At 38.9% G+C, this 15,457-nt stretch overlaps 1 protein-coding gene across 2 annotated transcripts in view; it reads left to right on the plus strand.

The window, feature by feature from the left end:
- Nucleotides 1-1,002: 1,002 nt before the first annotated feature.
- The window catches only part of TPP2 (tripeptidyl peptidase 2), a 52,821-nt gene continuing 38,366 nt past the window's right edge, over nt 1,003-15,457 (plus strand). The window contains exons 1-9 of one of the 2 annotated variants that reach the window (XM_021530234.3): nt 1,003-1,233; nt 7,028-7,156; nt 8,846-8,941; nt 9,351-9,455; nt 10,120-10,244; nt 10,948-11,111; nt 12,323-12,477; nt 13,439-13,515; nt 14,037-14,164. In XM_021530234.3, the coding sequence (XP_021385909.2) occupies nt 1,072-1,233; nt 7,028-7,156; nt 8,846-8,941; nt 9,351-9,455; nt 10,120-10,244; nt 10,948-11,111; nt 12,323-12,477; nt 13,439-13,515; nt 14,037-14,164 (1,141 nt within the window). In that variant the 5' untranslated portion in view covers nt 1,003-1,071. The remainder of the gene's footprint in view (nt 1,234-7,027; nt 7,157-8,845; nt 8,942-9,350; nt 9,456-10,119; nt 10,245-10,947; nt 11,112-12,322; nt 12,478-13,438; nt 13,516-14,036; nt 14,165-15,457) is intronic. The other variant, XM_021530235.3, reaches the window with a different exon arrangement.

Consider the following 15,457-nt stretch of genomic DNA (forward strand, 5'->3'; position numbering starts at 1 on the left):
TCCTTTCAGCTTGTTTTGGGGTTTTCCCCCCTTTAGATAGTCTTCTGGGTTTGTTTGTTGTTGTTGTTGTTGGAGGTTTTTTGGTTTGTTGTTGTTGGGTTTTTTTTGTTAGGGTTTTTTTGGCTTTCCTTGTTTTGTTTTTGTTTGCTTGTTTTGTGTGGTTGGGGGTTTGTTGTTTGGTTGGGGTTTTTTGGTTGGTTGGTTTTTGGTTTTGGGGGGTTTTACCTGCTCTTTGCTAAACAGTTGCACTGATATTGCCACTGCGGGACCTATTTATCCTGAACAATGAATCAGCAGACAAAAAAAAAAAAAAAAAAAAAAAGAAAAAAAATCATTAAGTATATGTTTGCACATCGGTTATTTGAGTAAAGGAGGCTCAAAGGAGACCTTACTGCTCGCTACAACCACCTGACAGGAGGGTGCAGCCAGGCGGGGGTCGGCCTCTTCTCCCTGGCAGCCAGTGGCAGCCTCAGAGGAAATGGAGAGGAAATGGCCTCAAGGCGTGCGACAGAGGAGGTTCACTTTAGACACCAGGAAGAAATTCGTCATAGAAAGCGTGATTAGATATTGGAATGGGCTGCCCGGGGAGATGGTGCAGTCACAGTCCCTGGGGGTGTTTAAGGAAAGGCTGGACTTGGCACTCGGTGCCACGGTCTGGTAGACACTCAGTGCCATTGCGTTCGGTCATAGTTTAAACTTGATGATCTCAGCGGTCTTTTCCAACCTAAGCGATTCCGCGATACCGTTTTCGGTCAGGAGGACGCCGGACACCCCCGCCCCACAGCCGGGCCGGGCGCGGCGCGGGAAGGTGCCCTCGGCTCCCGCCGCCGCCCTACGTGGCCGCCACAGCCCCGGCGCGTGGAACGCGTCCCTCCCGTGATTGGCTGCCTCCACAGCAGGCCCCGCTCGCCTCGGCTCCCCATTGGTCAGTTTAGCTCCGGCGCTGCTCGCGCCTCGGGCCGCCAGGGGGTGCGCGTCCCCGCGGGCCGGCGGGGTGGCACCGCGCATGCGCCGCCGCCCCGTGGCCTCTCGCAGCCTGTCCCCGCCGGCCCCGCAGCCCGGTCTCGCGCCATGGCGGCCGCCGCCGAGGAGCCGTTCCCGTTCCACGGGCTCCTGCCCAAGAAGGAGACCGGCGCCGCCGCCTTCCTCGCCCGCTTCCCCGACTTCGACGGGCGGGGGGTGCTTCTGGCCGTGCTGGACACCGGCGTTGACCCCGGGGCGCCGGGCATGCAGGTAGAGCAGGGCGGCGGCGGCGCTGGGTCATGGCCGCGGCTCGCAGGGAGCTCCCGAGTCCCGCCGGACCGACCCCGGCAGGACGGGGACGAGCACGGAGCCGGCGCTGGCGCTCGGGCGGCCCGGGGCAGCGGCGGCGAGAGCAGGGGAGGCCCCGGAGGGCTGTCCCGGGCACTGTCCCTGTCCCGGGGACTCGTGGCTGGGTGTCCGCTCCCGGTTCGCGCCCGGCGTGAGCGGGGCTCGGGTGCGGAGGGCGGGAGATGCCGTAGCCGTGGGCTCCGCGCCGGTCACTCCGGGTGCTGCGGTGAGGATCCTCCTCCTCCTAAGCCGTCCACGGGCGTGTTATGGCACTTAAGTCTAATGCATTGGCTGCCTTCTCTCACGCAGAGCTCATTATAAAAGAACGCTTTGTGTTTTTGTTAAACCTTAGCGTTACTTCGGCAGTAGGTAGCTCGAGGCTACACGTAGCCGCCTAGGTCTTTTACATGAAAAGTGCATTTCTGGCACAATTTGCATACCCTTCTCATTTTATTTCTCGTGAGTTTTATTGCAGTAACAGTCTGTATCAAATTCGATTCTGCCAACTTTTTTTTTTTTTTTTTTTTTTTTTTGATCTGCCAACTTTGTGTTTCCATGTCGGTTTTGTGAATTTCTGTGTGTGATGTTAGTTTGGGCATTTCTCAGCACTTATTTCTTGTAACCCTTGTCTCTTAACATTTCTTTAGCTTGTAAGTTTGCATGTGGCCTTTTGTGTCACTGCTGCTTTTGATTTTTCTCAACATGTTTTCTCTGAGTGATGACAGAAGAGTCCGTGGAAGAATGATTCGGAGTTGTATGCAACTCACTCGGACTCTGAATCCTTTATTTTGTTTTGACTAAGCACGGCTTGTGTTGATTTCTATCTTTTCTTTGGTGTGGAATTAACTCCTTAGTGACTTCATTCAGGGACCTGACCGTGGCAGATCGTTAGTTCCGTGTTCTGAAATTACTCCTTTTGGGATGCAGTGAAGCTAGAGGATGAGGTAAGGGGACAATTTGGGTGGAAGGAAGGACAGCTGTAACTTTGATTGATTTAAGCTAAAATGAAGCTGGTGCTTTTGGCAAGAAGTTTTGGGTAAGTGGGAGAGTAATTGGAAAGCTTAATGAAAGCTAGCAAAAAGGAAAGCATGATAATATCATGGGCAGAGCAGAAGGTAATGGAAGACAATTAAGAAGGTGTGAATATAAATGGAATAATGTGCATAGTTCTGAAGTTTCACATATAAAAGCAAAAAGCCCTTAAGTTTCTAGACATTATGAATGAGTATCATTCTGTATGAATGGTCAATAACAAAACCTCAATATGAATTTATTGACAGTAGTGGGAAGCTTTGTTCTGATATAGGTAACCCAAGGCTCGTTAAGGGGTATTTATGAAGCATCTTGATTTCCGTGTTGACTACATCAGTTTTCTCCAACTTATTTTCTTTTCACACAGGATAAAATTTCAGGTAGTGCAGTAAAAGATTTTTTAGCTGCTAGGTTTCAGCTAGGAGGCAGAGGGCCATAGAGTGTAGAAGTAAAAGATTCAGCGAGGAGGGTGTGGAATTCATGTTGCAGTGGGTGAGTGTAAGTTTGCAGGGTTGTTAGAAAAACTTGTAAAGAAGTGTGATCTTTCCACACTGCCACTTAATAGACCTGGCTTAAGGGGCTTGCTAAAATACAGCCTGGGGAGACTTACTGCACAGGGAGTTATAAAGGAGGCATAGCCAGCACCCAGACTAGAATAGCTTTGTAGGTGTTTTCTTCAGCAAAAGCATGTTATCAGTCTCCAGAGTATTTTTTTTTTTTTTTTTTTTCACCCCTGTCTTTGCTGCTGCTTTTTCTTACTGTCAGATCCTGGCATAGAGTTAGATCTAGGAGATGTTGAATCAGTTGCAAACCTATAGCAAGATTAATTAGTATTACAACTTTGAGTTCTGGTTAATGACAATAATTATTACAGGCTAAAATGAACTACCCTGATTTGAATATAGTGGAGTTCTTAGTCAGAACAAAACAGTTAATTTCTTTGCTGCTCCCTTGTGTTTCATTCCTGAGTAGGGTTCCTTTGTTTGTTGATTCTCTGACTTGGTTTGTAAACATTGATGGCACTGGCACTGTTTGTTCCCTTTTTGAGGGACAGAGTTTAACAGGGAAATATCATTATGTTTCTATTCTTCCCTGGATGCTTGCTGCTGTAGAGAGAATAATTAACAAAACCTTCTTAGGCCTGTTGTCGGTTGGTTGTCTTTCTTTAACGCATAAAATGTTAATCTAGCTTGTACTTACTTTCCTTTTCTTTATGAATTTTTTGTAACCCTAGAGAATTTCCCTAGGGAACCCAGTGCCCCCTAGGGAATTCCTTCTACCTCCTCTTCCATTGCTTTTCCACCAGTTGGCACCAACTGTAAAGTTTTGCTTGCCTGCTTCTTTCATATGAGATTTTCTCCTTTCAGTCCTCTTGGTAGAATGTATTTCCTACTGTCTGCCGAGTCATTGTTTGTAATTACTTATTAAGGCACAGTGACTGATTAAATTTTAGGTGCATTTAATGGAGTGTTGTGGTTGTATATGTATAATCTTTGTTCAGCCCTTCCCTGTGCTTTTCCCTTTCCTTGTTCCTATTGTGGTTTCTTATGTTTTATGATAGGTAAGTCAATTCATTTAGCTTCTTGCAAATTTGTTTATTTTGTGAAGTGGCATTTAGAATTATTAATTACTACCATTAACTTATACTTTTATGTGACAACTTTTTAGCAGTAGCAGCTAGTTTGGTTTTACATGCTTTTCAGCACTGAGTTAAAAAAAATTGCTTGGAATTTATTTTATTTATGATGATGATGATCAGCTGTCCCGTGACCAAAGTGCTGAAGAACTTGTTCACCTCTTGTGACTGCGGTAGCTGTCAGTTGGAGTCAGTGATTCTATGGGCTGGCAAAAACATGCTAAAATGCTTCTGGCTTTCCTTTTTCTTGTGTTGTGATTGTGATAGATACTGGTGCTCCTCTACTTCTATTATAACTTGCATCAGTTGCCAGGATTATGCACATAGATTAATTTTAGTGTTCTCAGTTTACTAATATATCTTCTTTACAAAGTCAGAACTAACATGTAAGTAGGATTTTAAAACTTCAAGCAGAAATGTATAACAGTAAAGTAGTTTTCAGTTTTAAACTACTAATTTGTTTTACAAATGCCTATAGGCAAGCCATAATAATTAAGGCAGGATTAGGGTTTTTTTTCTAAACACAGTATAAAATATTTTTAATTGAATAAAAATTCTTTTTTTTTTAATTTTAATGCAAAATGTACTAGAATGTACCTTCTGTCTGTAATCAATTGATTACTTCAGGATTCTTCTGTTCGCATAAGAAAATTGATCAAGGTCACTTGACTTTTTTTTATTATAATTTTAACTCAGAATTAAAAGATTTGCAAAAGAAAACTGAGCTGAACTCTTAAGTTTCACTCTGGCCTTGCTGCTGGTGGGCAGTGTGCCGAAGAGCAGTTCATGGCAGCAGGAGCTGCTGTATCGGTTACTTGCACTGAATTACCGTGAACCTGTCTGGATTGCTGCTGTGAGGAATTGAGCCTTAGACCAGCTGAAACTCTGAGTTTCTTGTGTCTGACTGAAAGACTGATCTGTTGGTTCTGACAGTACAAACTCACATGCATGTGTGGGCCTGCTAGGTTTCAGCTAGGAGGCAGAGAGCCATAGAATGTAGGAGTTGCACCTTGTCTTTCGGGCTAGGAAACAACTTCTAAAACTACCCAAGCTTTCTGCAGCATAAATCTGTGTTCTGGCCGCCTGTTGTTGTACAACTTGCCTCCTTCAAGCAAGTCACCTTGGATTACATTTTCATTCTTGTTTCCTTGTACTTTGATGACTGAGTAGTTGGATTTGAGTAGAGGCATACTGAAGAATGTCCAGTGCTGCTAATATCAGGATTGGCTTGTAGTTGCTTTAGTATTGCAGCAGCTCTTTTGTGTTAATTGTGGTCAACATTGAAGATATTAATTACAAATGTTTGAAAAGTGTATAATTTAGTGTCTACACACTGTTCCCCAAGTAAATTTTCACTGCTGTGTAGCTATCGTTCAGTTGATGTTTTACCAGATTAAGATACTCTAAAGATTTTCTCCAGTGAACTTGAATTTCTATGAACAGAGTGTTGGTTTCTGCCATGAAAGTTCATCCCTAGCAAGCCTATTCAAAAGCAGTATTTGTTAGCTTCTGGGAAATTAAATTGATGCTGTTTTTGTGGTTGCTATGGGGTTGGAATATTTATTTTTAAGCTGTTTAAGCCTGTTTTCATTGGGGATGTTGCTTGTTATTTTTCTGCGTTGGTTTTTTGTTGTTGAGTTTCTAGGAGGTTGTTTTTTGGGTTGTATGGGTTTTGGTTAGGCTTATGTTTGTTGTTTGTCTTTTTTTAAGCTATGAATTTGAGGCCATGGAAGTATCTATCCTTGTTTGCTGAGATGTGATAAGAGTCTGACTCTTGTCCTTTTGGCAGCAGCAGAGTGACTCTTATGAAACAGTTTGAATATGTCAGTAGCTTCCAGTAGCTGAATTCACAATTCCAGAACATTATTGGAACAAAACAACCTTCCATACATTATGTCTAACTTCAAAATTATTGATAGAGAATAAAGGCAAAAATGCCATATATTTAAATGGTAGAAAACAACAAATGTTGCTGCTTTTCTGAATATGAAGCTTTTTTCACCTTCAGTGTAGTTCATGTATAGGGAATACTAGGAAAATGATTGAATCATCATTTTTTAAATCAGTCTTTGATAAAGAACTGTAAAAACATGTGTATATGATGCTCATTTCATAGAATTGTAGAATGGTTTGGATTGGAAGGGACTTTGAAAGGCCACCTAGTCCAACCTCCCTTCAGGGAGCAAGGACATCTTCAACTAGATCACATTGCTCAGAACCCCATCCAACCTGACCTTGAATGTTTCCAGGCATGGGGCATCCACTGCCTCTCTGGGCAACCTGTTCCAGTGTTTCAATGTTCTTACAGTGAAAAATTTCTTCCTTATAACTAGTCTGATAGTCTCCTTTAGTTTAAAGCCATTCTTCCTTGTCCTACCACTACCTGTGTCATGTAAAAAGTTGCTTCCAGATTTCTTATAGGCTCTCTTTAGGTTCTGGGAGGCTTCTGTAACATCTTTCCAGACTCCTTATAGAAGTATTAGGTGTATGTAGCTGTAGCTACTAACAGTTCAAGTGGATTAAAACACATAGAAGAATCTTTGAAACAGGAAAAATAAGGTAATAGTAACTTGTGTCCCTTTTGGGTTCCTTTAAGCTCAATTAAGAGATTCCAGTTTGTGAGAGTTTGTACTTCAGTACCTGTCATTTTCTTACTGGTGCACTCATTGCTATAAAATTTATCCAGAATGAGGCGTCACAAATAACACAGCAAATAATATGAAAACAAATAGTAATTCTTGCAAATATAGTTTTTGCAAATTTAGGCTTGGTTTTAAATTGAGGCTGCCTGTGCTTTGTTGATACACTGTTTTTACTTTTTTTCTCTTCTAAATCTTTGTTAGAAATTTTGTATGAACCAGAAAGAAGGACATGTTGGTCTTAGTTCTTTGAAAATTTATCTTGTGTTCAAGTTGATTTTATTTTCTTCAGTTAAAGATTGGGTGTCTGAAAAAGCTAGTTGATATTTTTAACGACAAAACTTTCCTGGTTTGTGTGCTAAAAGGTAATCAAGTGCATTTTCCAATTTTTCTGTGCTCATATTTTCAGATTACAACTGATGGGAAACCGAAGATAATTGATATAATTGACACTACAGGCAGTGGTGATGTAACTACATGTACCATTGCAGAACCTAAAGATGGAGAAATTATTGGTCTTTCTGGAAGAACTTTAAAAGTGAGTATTTGGTGGTACAGAGAAACCACTGAAGATCTTCTTTGGTTAACAGCAAATTTAGCATCTGTTTTGGTTTTTACTGAAGGTACTTCCTTTTAATCAGATGTTGTGGTTTAAACTCTACTGGCAGCTAAGCACCATAGAGCTTCTCACTCAGCCTTCCCCTGACAGTATGGGGAGAAGAGACTCAGAGGGTGAAATTGAGAAAACTTACATGTTGAGATAAAGACAGTTTAATAGGTAAAACAAAAGCCTTGCATGCAAGCAAAGGAAAACAAGGGATCCATTCACCACTTCCCTTGGGCAGGCAGGTGTTCAGCCATCTGCAGGAAAGCTGGTCTCCACACAAATGGTGACTTGAATATAAATGCCATCACTCTGAATGACTCCCCTTCTTCCTTCTTTCCCCAACTCTATATACTGATCATGATGCCTGTGGTCAAGTAGGGATCAGTTGTCCCAGCTATGTCCCCTCCTAAATCCTTGTTCATCTCCAGCCTGCTCACTGTTTGGGATGGGTGAGAGAAAAAGGCTTGACTCTGTGCAAGCACTTCCCAGCAACAGCTAAAACATCCCTGAGTTATTAAGGGTGTCCAGCACAAATCCAAAACAGCTCCATATCAGCTACTGTGAGGAAAATCACCGCTAGCCCAACTGGAACCTGCTAACCTGATCTTACCCAAACCTAATGATTTATTTGCTCATTTTCATGCAGATTGCTTAGTGGTTTTTACACTTTTTATTTCTAATATGTTCTGTAGCTGAATAGGGGTGTGTACAGGGCTTTTTGGGGGGCTTGGTAATCATTCAACTATTTGTTCAAAACAGTATCTGATACAGCTTTGGAAATTGGCTGAAGAAAATGTGCTAGTGTGCTTTAAAAATATCAGATATGGTAGTGTCTTTAAAAGTGCTAGTATTTTCCACATTTGTGTAAGCTACAAGAGTAATTGTGTTAAGCTCGTGGTGAATGGATTTAGAGACTGAAAAATCTGTGAAGACCTAGCTGTAGACTCACTGAATTCTCACTATGCATAGAACAGAAATGCTGTAGGGCTTCCAGAAAGGACATGAAATCCAGTAGACGTCTTGAGTACACAGAACTAATGTTGCTAACATGTTCTTGATTTCCTGATTGGATTTGTGATGTAATATGGGGGCATCACATCTTTCTGTCTATCCATGCTGTCAGCTTTCTTCTTAATTTTGCACAGAAGATGATTGTAAGGCTGAATCTGTTGCTCTAGTGGATGAGTGGATCCTGATATACAGAGTCTAAATTGTATCAATTGTGAAATGAGATGTTCAGATGTATGCCATGGCTTCCAACCATACTCGCTCATATTAGGTTTCACTTGCAGTACTGTAATTTCCCCAGACCTCTGCCCAGCAAATTTAATGAAGCTGGGGCTTTGTGTTTTAAAAGTAGATTATCAGAGCAACTAATGCTTAAAGATGTTCAATGGCAGTGTCACATGAACTGATACTGATTTTTTGGGAGCTGGATTGAAAATGCCATGCCATGTTGTTGGAAGAGTGCAGTATTTACTGTTATGGAGACAGGGAATTAAATTGACAATATTTGCAGATTTGTTCTGCTAAGCTCTCTTACACAGTGTGGGGCTTTTTTGTTTGAGGAGTTGTTTTAATGCCATTAGGTAACCTATTTCTAAATGTACTTTTCTATAGATTCCAGCAAACTGGATAAATCCTTCAGGCAAATATCACATTGGCATAAAAAATGGCTATGATATCTATCCTAAAGCTCTTAAGGAGAGGATTCAGGTAAGGGTTAATTATCTTTTCTTTCTGGTATATAGTAGTATTTTACAGTTCTGTTTCTTAATTTTGTTAGAATACTGCAGCATGTGATTTGCTAACATACTTGGACTGCTAACCAGCACTTGAACACTATTCTCACTGATTTTTATTCATTCCATTTCTTTTGTGATTTTTTTTCAGAGCAATAGGGGGTGGCTTAGGAGTCTTCCTCACAGTAGTCCTTTGAGGCAAGAAGTGCAGAAATTACTGATACCCCTTTTTTTTTATTGTGTGGCACTTTATGCTTATTTATACTATTGTATGGAACTTTTTTAGCCTTCGTCTCAAATCAGAATTTTCAAATTATCTTTATAGACTTCAACTTTGACATACGTTACTCAGTATGTTGGGGAACATCTGTTTTATTTTGCAGAAAGAGCGCAAGGAAAAACTCTGGGATCCTGTTCATAGGCTAGCTCTAGCAGAGGCCTGTAGGAAACAAGAAGAATTCGATGCTGCTCATAGCTCTCCCTCACAGGTTTGCTTCAAGTCTAAATTTATGAACTTGTTCTTTACAATAGTTTGTTACTGGTTGACAGGATTAAAATGTTTAATTATATGCGTGAAGGAAAGGTACTTTTGAGTATTTTGGCAGATAATTTACCAATCAGTATATCTTCTGATTAATTTTATAAGTCTTTATATTCATGGTTGTTTGGTTTGCTTAGTGTTGCTCACTTTTGAGAGTTAGTGTCAAATATGAAAATGGTATTGCTTCAAAAAATTTGTTGGGTATTTTCAGTAATTTTTATTTTTAATTTCATGTGCTATGTTTTGAGGCCACCATCCTTTCCATGTTCAAAACTTGAATTTTCTAAACATATTCTTACCTTTGTAAATGATATACTATTTCAATGAAGTACCAGAAATGCCTCAGATACTACTTCATCATTTAACAGTCTTTAAGAAAATAATGACTTTAAATGTTACATTTACAGAAATTAGAAGTAGTTGTATATAAAAGGCCATGAATAAATAGTGCACTGTTGAAAGCCATTGAACTTCTAGATGTTTGTGACTCCTAGGATAGTCTAACATTCCTGAGAAGGTAGTGGAAAAAATGTATAGCAGTAGAAAGAATACAAGATTACCTATCTTGTAATAATTTTTGAAATAATCTGGATTTATTTTTGCCTTATTAGGTAAATAAGCTAATAAAGGAAGAACTTCAAAATCAAGTGGAATTGTTGAATTCTTTTGAGAAGAAATACAGTGATCCGGGCCCAGTGTATGATTGTGTAGTGTGGTATGATGGTGAGACTTGGAGGTAAATGGCTAAACTTGTCTAAAATGTCTTGTTCTTTACATAAAACAGTAGTTTGCACTGAAGACTTGTTACCTTTTATATCTACCCTCTTTATAGAGGTCTTAAGTATTTTTCACTTTAAAATAATCCTGCTGTATCAGTTGAATTTCTTGACAAAATTTTGGTCTCAAATGAAGATGGGACAGAATAAAGTCTTATTGAAGACAGTGCGATATGAGTGTAAGTTTACAGGATTTCTCTTCTGAAGCAGAATAAAACTGTTTTGACTATCTAGTGGTGATGTAAATTAAACAAAACAGGTGTCTGTGCACAGACTTCAGGATGTAACATGGCACATTTCTTTACTGATAATGTGCTTCGTACAAAACAGAAAACTTCAAATGTTTGTGTACCAGCACTGAGCATGGACGTTTAGAAAAATTTCTTCCTTGACCTTGCATAAATTTTCATACTCCTGCTTTTCAAATACAGATTTATTTGAATTTAGTAGTATTTGAAAATTATTTTGTTTAGAAAACTTCATAGTTTCTGAATCTTAAGCATAAAAAACCAGGTTTTAAAGTAGTTGCTTAAAGAACTATTTAAAGATATCATAAACACAGAACCAAACTTCTTAAAGTCTTTTTGCTATGCTCAGCTAGAGAGGGTAGGTAACCAAACATTTGCAGCAGCTGGGACATTGTCTGTTTGTTTTTGTCAACAGAGCCTGCATAGATACCAGTGAGAGTGGTGATTTAACTAACTGTACAGTGCTGAGAACCTACAAAGAGGCTCAGGAATATGGATCTTTTGGGACATCTGAGATGTTGAATTATTCTGTGAATATATATGATGATGGAAATCTCCTTTCCATTGTGACAAGTGGAGGTAAATGAAAATAATCTTAAAAACATTTTGCTGCTAAGTAGGTATCATGAGAAACAGTAATTTGTATTGAGTCCTGTTTCTGATACTTGGGATGGCTTGAGGCAGCTGTCATAGTACAGCATTTGTTATTATGACTTTTAAGATCAATACTTATATTTTCTGAACTAAATTTATAATTGCAGCTCATTACCAAACTTGCTTGCATTTTTGTATGAAGTATTGTCAACTTTATGCACATAAGCTTGTATACATAGAACATGCATACTTGTACATGCATCTTAAAGCCTAAACTAAAGAGAATCTTTTTTTAAAAGACCTTTTTTGTTTTGTTTGTTAAATATAGTGTGATGATTGATTTATTTGTAGATGCTCTCCTTTGTACTTTTATACTTTAAGAGTCTTAACTATAGTATCCATGAACAAAATGGCTATTATCTTAATTTAGGTTAATGCAAACTTTTTTGTTACGTCAGGTGTCACTATAGCTGTAGCTCCAACCACTCTGAACCTGTTTTAGAGTGTTCTTTAAATAATCATGGTTTGTTCTGGAAGCAGACAGAGTGGTTGGGATGGTATGGATGCATTTGCTTTGAAAAATGCTCCTAATTCCTCATGAAACTATCCCATCTCAGTAGAGCTACATAACCTGTTCAGGTTTCTAAATAGATGGCAACTTTTCTGAAATGTTCCTTTTTATGTTTCTGTACAGTTCTCTCTTCTGTTCTTAATCCTTCCTACCTGAGTTGTCTCAGGTGTAGTATTCATAACTTTGAGTAGGAAGTGTTAGCCTTCAAAGTAACTTTAGTTAGTGTAATTAAGTTAATTCTTTATTCCTCTCTTCCTGCTGCCTCCTTTCTCTCCTTAAAAATACAATTTGCCTCACCCTATTGATCCAGCCTGTCCAGATCCCTTTGTAGAGCCTTCCTGTATTCCAGCTGATCAGCACTCTTGCCCAGTCTGTTGTTGTCTGCACAGTGACTGAGGATGTTCTCAATCCCCTTGTCCAGGTCATCAAAAAATATTAAACAGGGTTGGCTCCACTGATGAGTCTTGGTGAACACTGTCACCCTTTTGGTATCAGTAGCACTGGTGACTGGCTACTGACTGGATTTATGTGCTTACAGCTCAATAAGTTAAAATTAATTGAACTGTAGCATATTGAATTCTTACAGATTAAGTCCACTAAAAATACATACTTTTCATTTGCACAGGAGCACATGGAACGCATGTGGCTAGTATTGCAGCTGGATACTTTCCAGAAGAACCAGAACGAAATGGTGTGGCTCCTGGAGCTCAGATTCTTGCAATCAAGATTGGTGATACAAGACTAAGTACAATGGAAACTGGCACTGGTCTAATAAGAGCTGTGGGTATTTCACTGACTGATTAATCTCAGTAGTGTGTCTTAAGTATAGAATATTGTGAAACTTCATGCCCTGCTTTTTTATAGGCTTATGGTTTTACAGTATTTCCAGCAAAAATACCAAAAAATGAAAAAACAACAATGCCATCCCCCCAAAAAAAACCAAAAAGCCTTCAAGCAATAAATAACACAGCCAAACCCCCTAAAAATAACTAGAAATGTGTTTTAAAGCATATTGTAATACTAGTGTTTTAATTTAAAACAAAACTTACATTGCGTAGAACACTTGGAGATCTCCAGGCTAACAGACTTGCAGTGTCTGACTGGCTTGATGCATGACAGAAGTTACTTCCAACTTGCTTAAAGTTCTTTGTGTTTTCAATGCATCTTTTATAGTTACTCAGATAACTATAGAAGACAAGTATCTACCTATGTTGCTGTATTTGTGTTAACTTTTTTTCTTAAGAGTGAGGAAAAATATAATTCCTTTTAGTGATGAAAGACCAAGAGCTTTTCTGTATAATGAGTTGATAAGGAAAAATTTTACACAAGAAAAGGGTATAAAAATAGAGGACTATGTTTGTGATCCATAGGATATTTTGCTGTAGCAACATGAACAATAATTTTTTTGCAACTTTTTGGAGTTCAGGCAAACTGCACAGGAAAGGAGAATTTTGTGTTCTTGAGATAATGCTGGTGCTGTCTGCAGTTTTCTCTTAGGGCAATGTCTTGATTTATAACTGGGAACATGGCAAGAATAAGGCTTTTCAGGGAAGAGGTTTCTTAGTTCTTAGGGAAATTAGCACTTATCTGGCTGCAGTAAATTATTTTCTAGATTCAAGAGATTTATCTGTCTTTCTTAGATATGTAGCAAATAAATTTAAGCAGATGCTTTCTGGCATTCCTGAAGTCACTTTAATTCTTTGACAAGCATATATTTTGACTTCCATTTTTACTTTATCAGATGATAGAAACAATAAAATACAAATGTGATCTTGTCAACTACAGCTATGGAGAAGCAACACACTGGCCAAATTCTGGGTGAGTAGTACTGTGATTAAAGTATTTTAATTTCACAGAGGTGGAATTGTGTTTGTTGAGTTTTCTGTAAGTCAGCTAGTAGCTATCATCCAAGCTCACATGATTCATAAGTTAGAAACTGTGCACTATAAATTTTAAACTGGCTTTGAAAGAAGTAAACCCATTGAAAAAGCTTTTAATTTATAATATGTATACAGATATATTATACATGGATTTATAACACATATTCAAATAATATTTTAGCATAAGAAAGAACTTTTATAGTTGCAACACCACATGATGTGTGGGGTATTTTTTTTAAGACCTAGGATCACTACATAGTTTTCTCTCCTTTTTGAAACCAGAAGATATTTTTGTGGTCAGCTTCTTTACTGGAACCGCCTCTGCTAGGTATGGGAAGCAGGCTGCATAAGCTTCCTTGTTTGGTGGATGGTCAAAGGTTGTACTAAAAATGGGAGCTTTGTCCTGTGGAAGAAAGCAATATTGTTGGGTAAATGATTGATTTCTTTCTCTTACTTCAGGAGAATTTGTGAAGTGATTAATGAAGCAGTGTGGAAACACAATGTAATCTATGTTTCAAGTGCAGGAAATAATGGTCCTTGCCTTTCTACAGTTGGATGTCCTGGTGGAACTACGTCTAGTGTAATAGGTAAATAATTAATTTAGAATTTTTTTTGACAGTATTCAGCTTCTGCCTGTTCAAACTTTGTACTTCTGTTGCATTTTTGATTGCTGAACTAAATCTAAAAAATTGCCTGCTGAGCTGCAAGGTTAATTCTGAGAGAGACACTTGCTCTATGCTTAGGTATACAAATTTAGATTGTTATCTTCTTACAATTCAAAACCTTACATATGTAGAAAAGTAGTAGGAGGCAAATGGTCTTGATTTAACTTGGCTTTGTGTAAAATTTGCAAAAGAAATCTTTGGTTTGACTTATTTGAATATTTCAAGAATACTTTTTCAACTGTAATTGTCTAAGCATGCTGCTTTGCTCCAACAAATAGCTGCTGGTAAATGCAACATATGAAAATATGATTCTAAGTTGGATTCTAAGAAGTCTTCTGGAAAGTATTGCAATGCATTTTAAATTGTCAGAATTACAGTTTTTTTTCATCTGTCTTCATCAGATACTCTTATTTTTAATGAAGCAAATGTTTTTAATTTGGATAGAAAATAATCCCATGCTAGGATCTAGACAAGTCCTTGTAGGGGAGGCATTTTTCCAGCTGCAGTACCACTGCTGTGCAAGTCTATTATTGTCATTAAAATTCTTTTTCTGTTGGACTAATATATTGGTTTTGATATTTTAGTGAAAGATTGAGTTATAAGATTCAGCAAAATGTCCAGCATGCGGGGGTAGCTTCCTTAGTCTTAATTTTTATATAAATCCTTTATTGTCTCACTACTGCATTACAGAGGATGCTTATTAAGCATCAGAATTCTTATGCAAGGAGACCAGTGTTTAAGGAGACTAGCATGAAGCCTTGGAAGCTGGAGAGATGCTATTCCAGGGCAGCTAGTAGAATTAATGCTGATTACTTTCTGAAAGTTAATCTGCTGTTAATTCACTATTGAGATTGGGGGTTGGAACTGGAACTAACAAGCTCTTTTCAGGTCTGCAGTGGCTTTACTCTTACAGTGCATCTACTCTGTCAATTCAACTTCATTGTGTCACTCTAAAGACTGGGTGATTATTCACTCTGCAAGCCAAGTAGTTTGCTGCCGTCCTCCATCTGGAGTGAACCAGATAGTTTTTGGTTTTTGAGGGTAAAGCAAAATACAGCTGATGGGTCGGCTTAGTTCACACAGACAGACATGGACCTTGCCAAATTTGTCAGCTTGGTTATGGTAGTTTTGTACCACAGCGGTAGTGCTTGTGCTGTAAACAAAATCATGGTTGCACTGTGCATCCTTGGCATTCTCTTCTACAAATGCTTTTTT

Source organism: Lonchura striata, chromosome 2 (assembly GCF_046129695.1).
Source record: "Lonchura striata isolate bLonStr1 chromosome 2, bLonStr1.mat, whole genome shotgun sequence".
Classification (NCBI taxonomy): domain Eukaryota; kingdom Metazoa; phylum Chordata; class Aves; order Passeriformes; family Estrildidae; genus Lonchura; species Lonchura striata.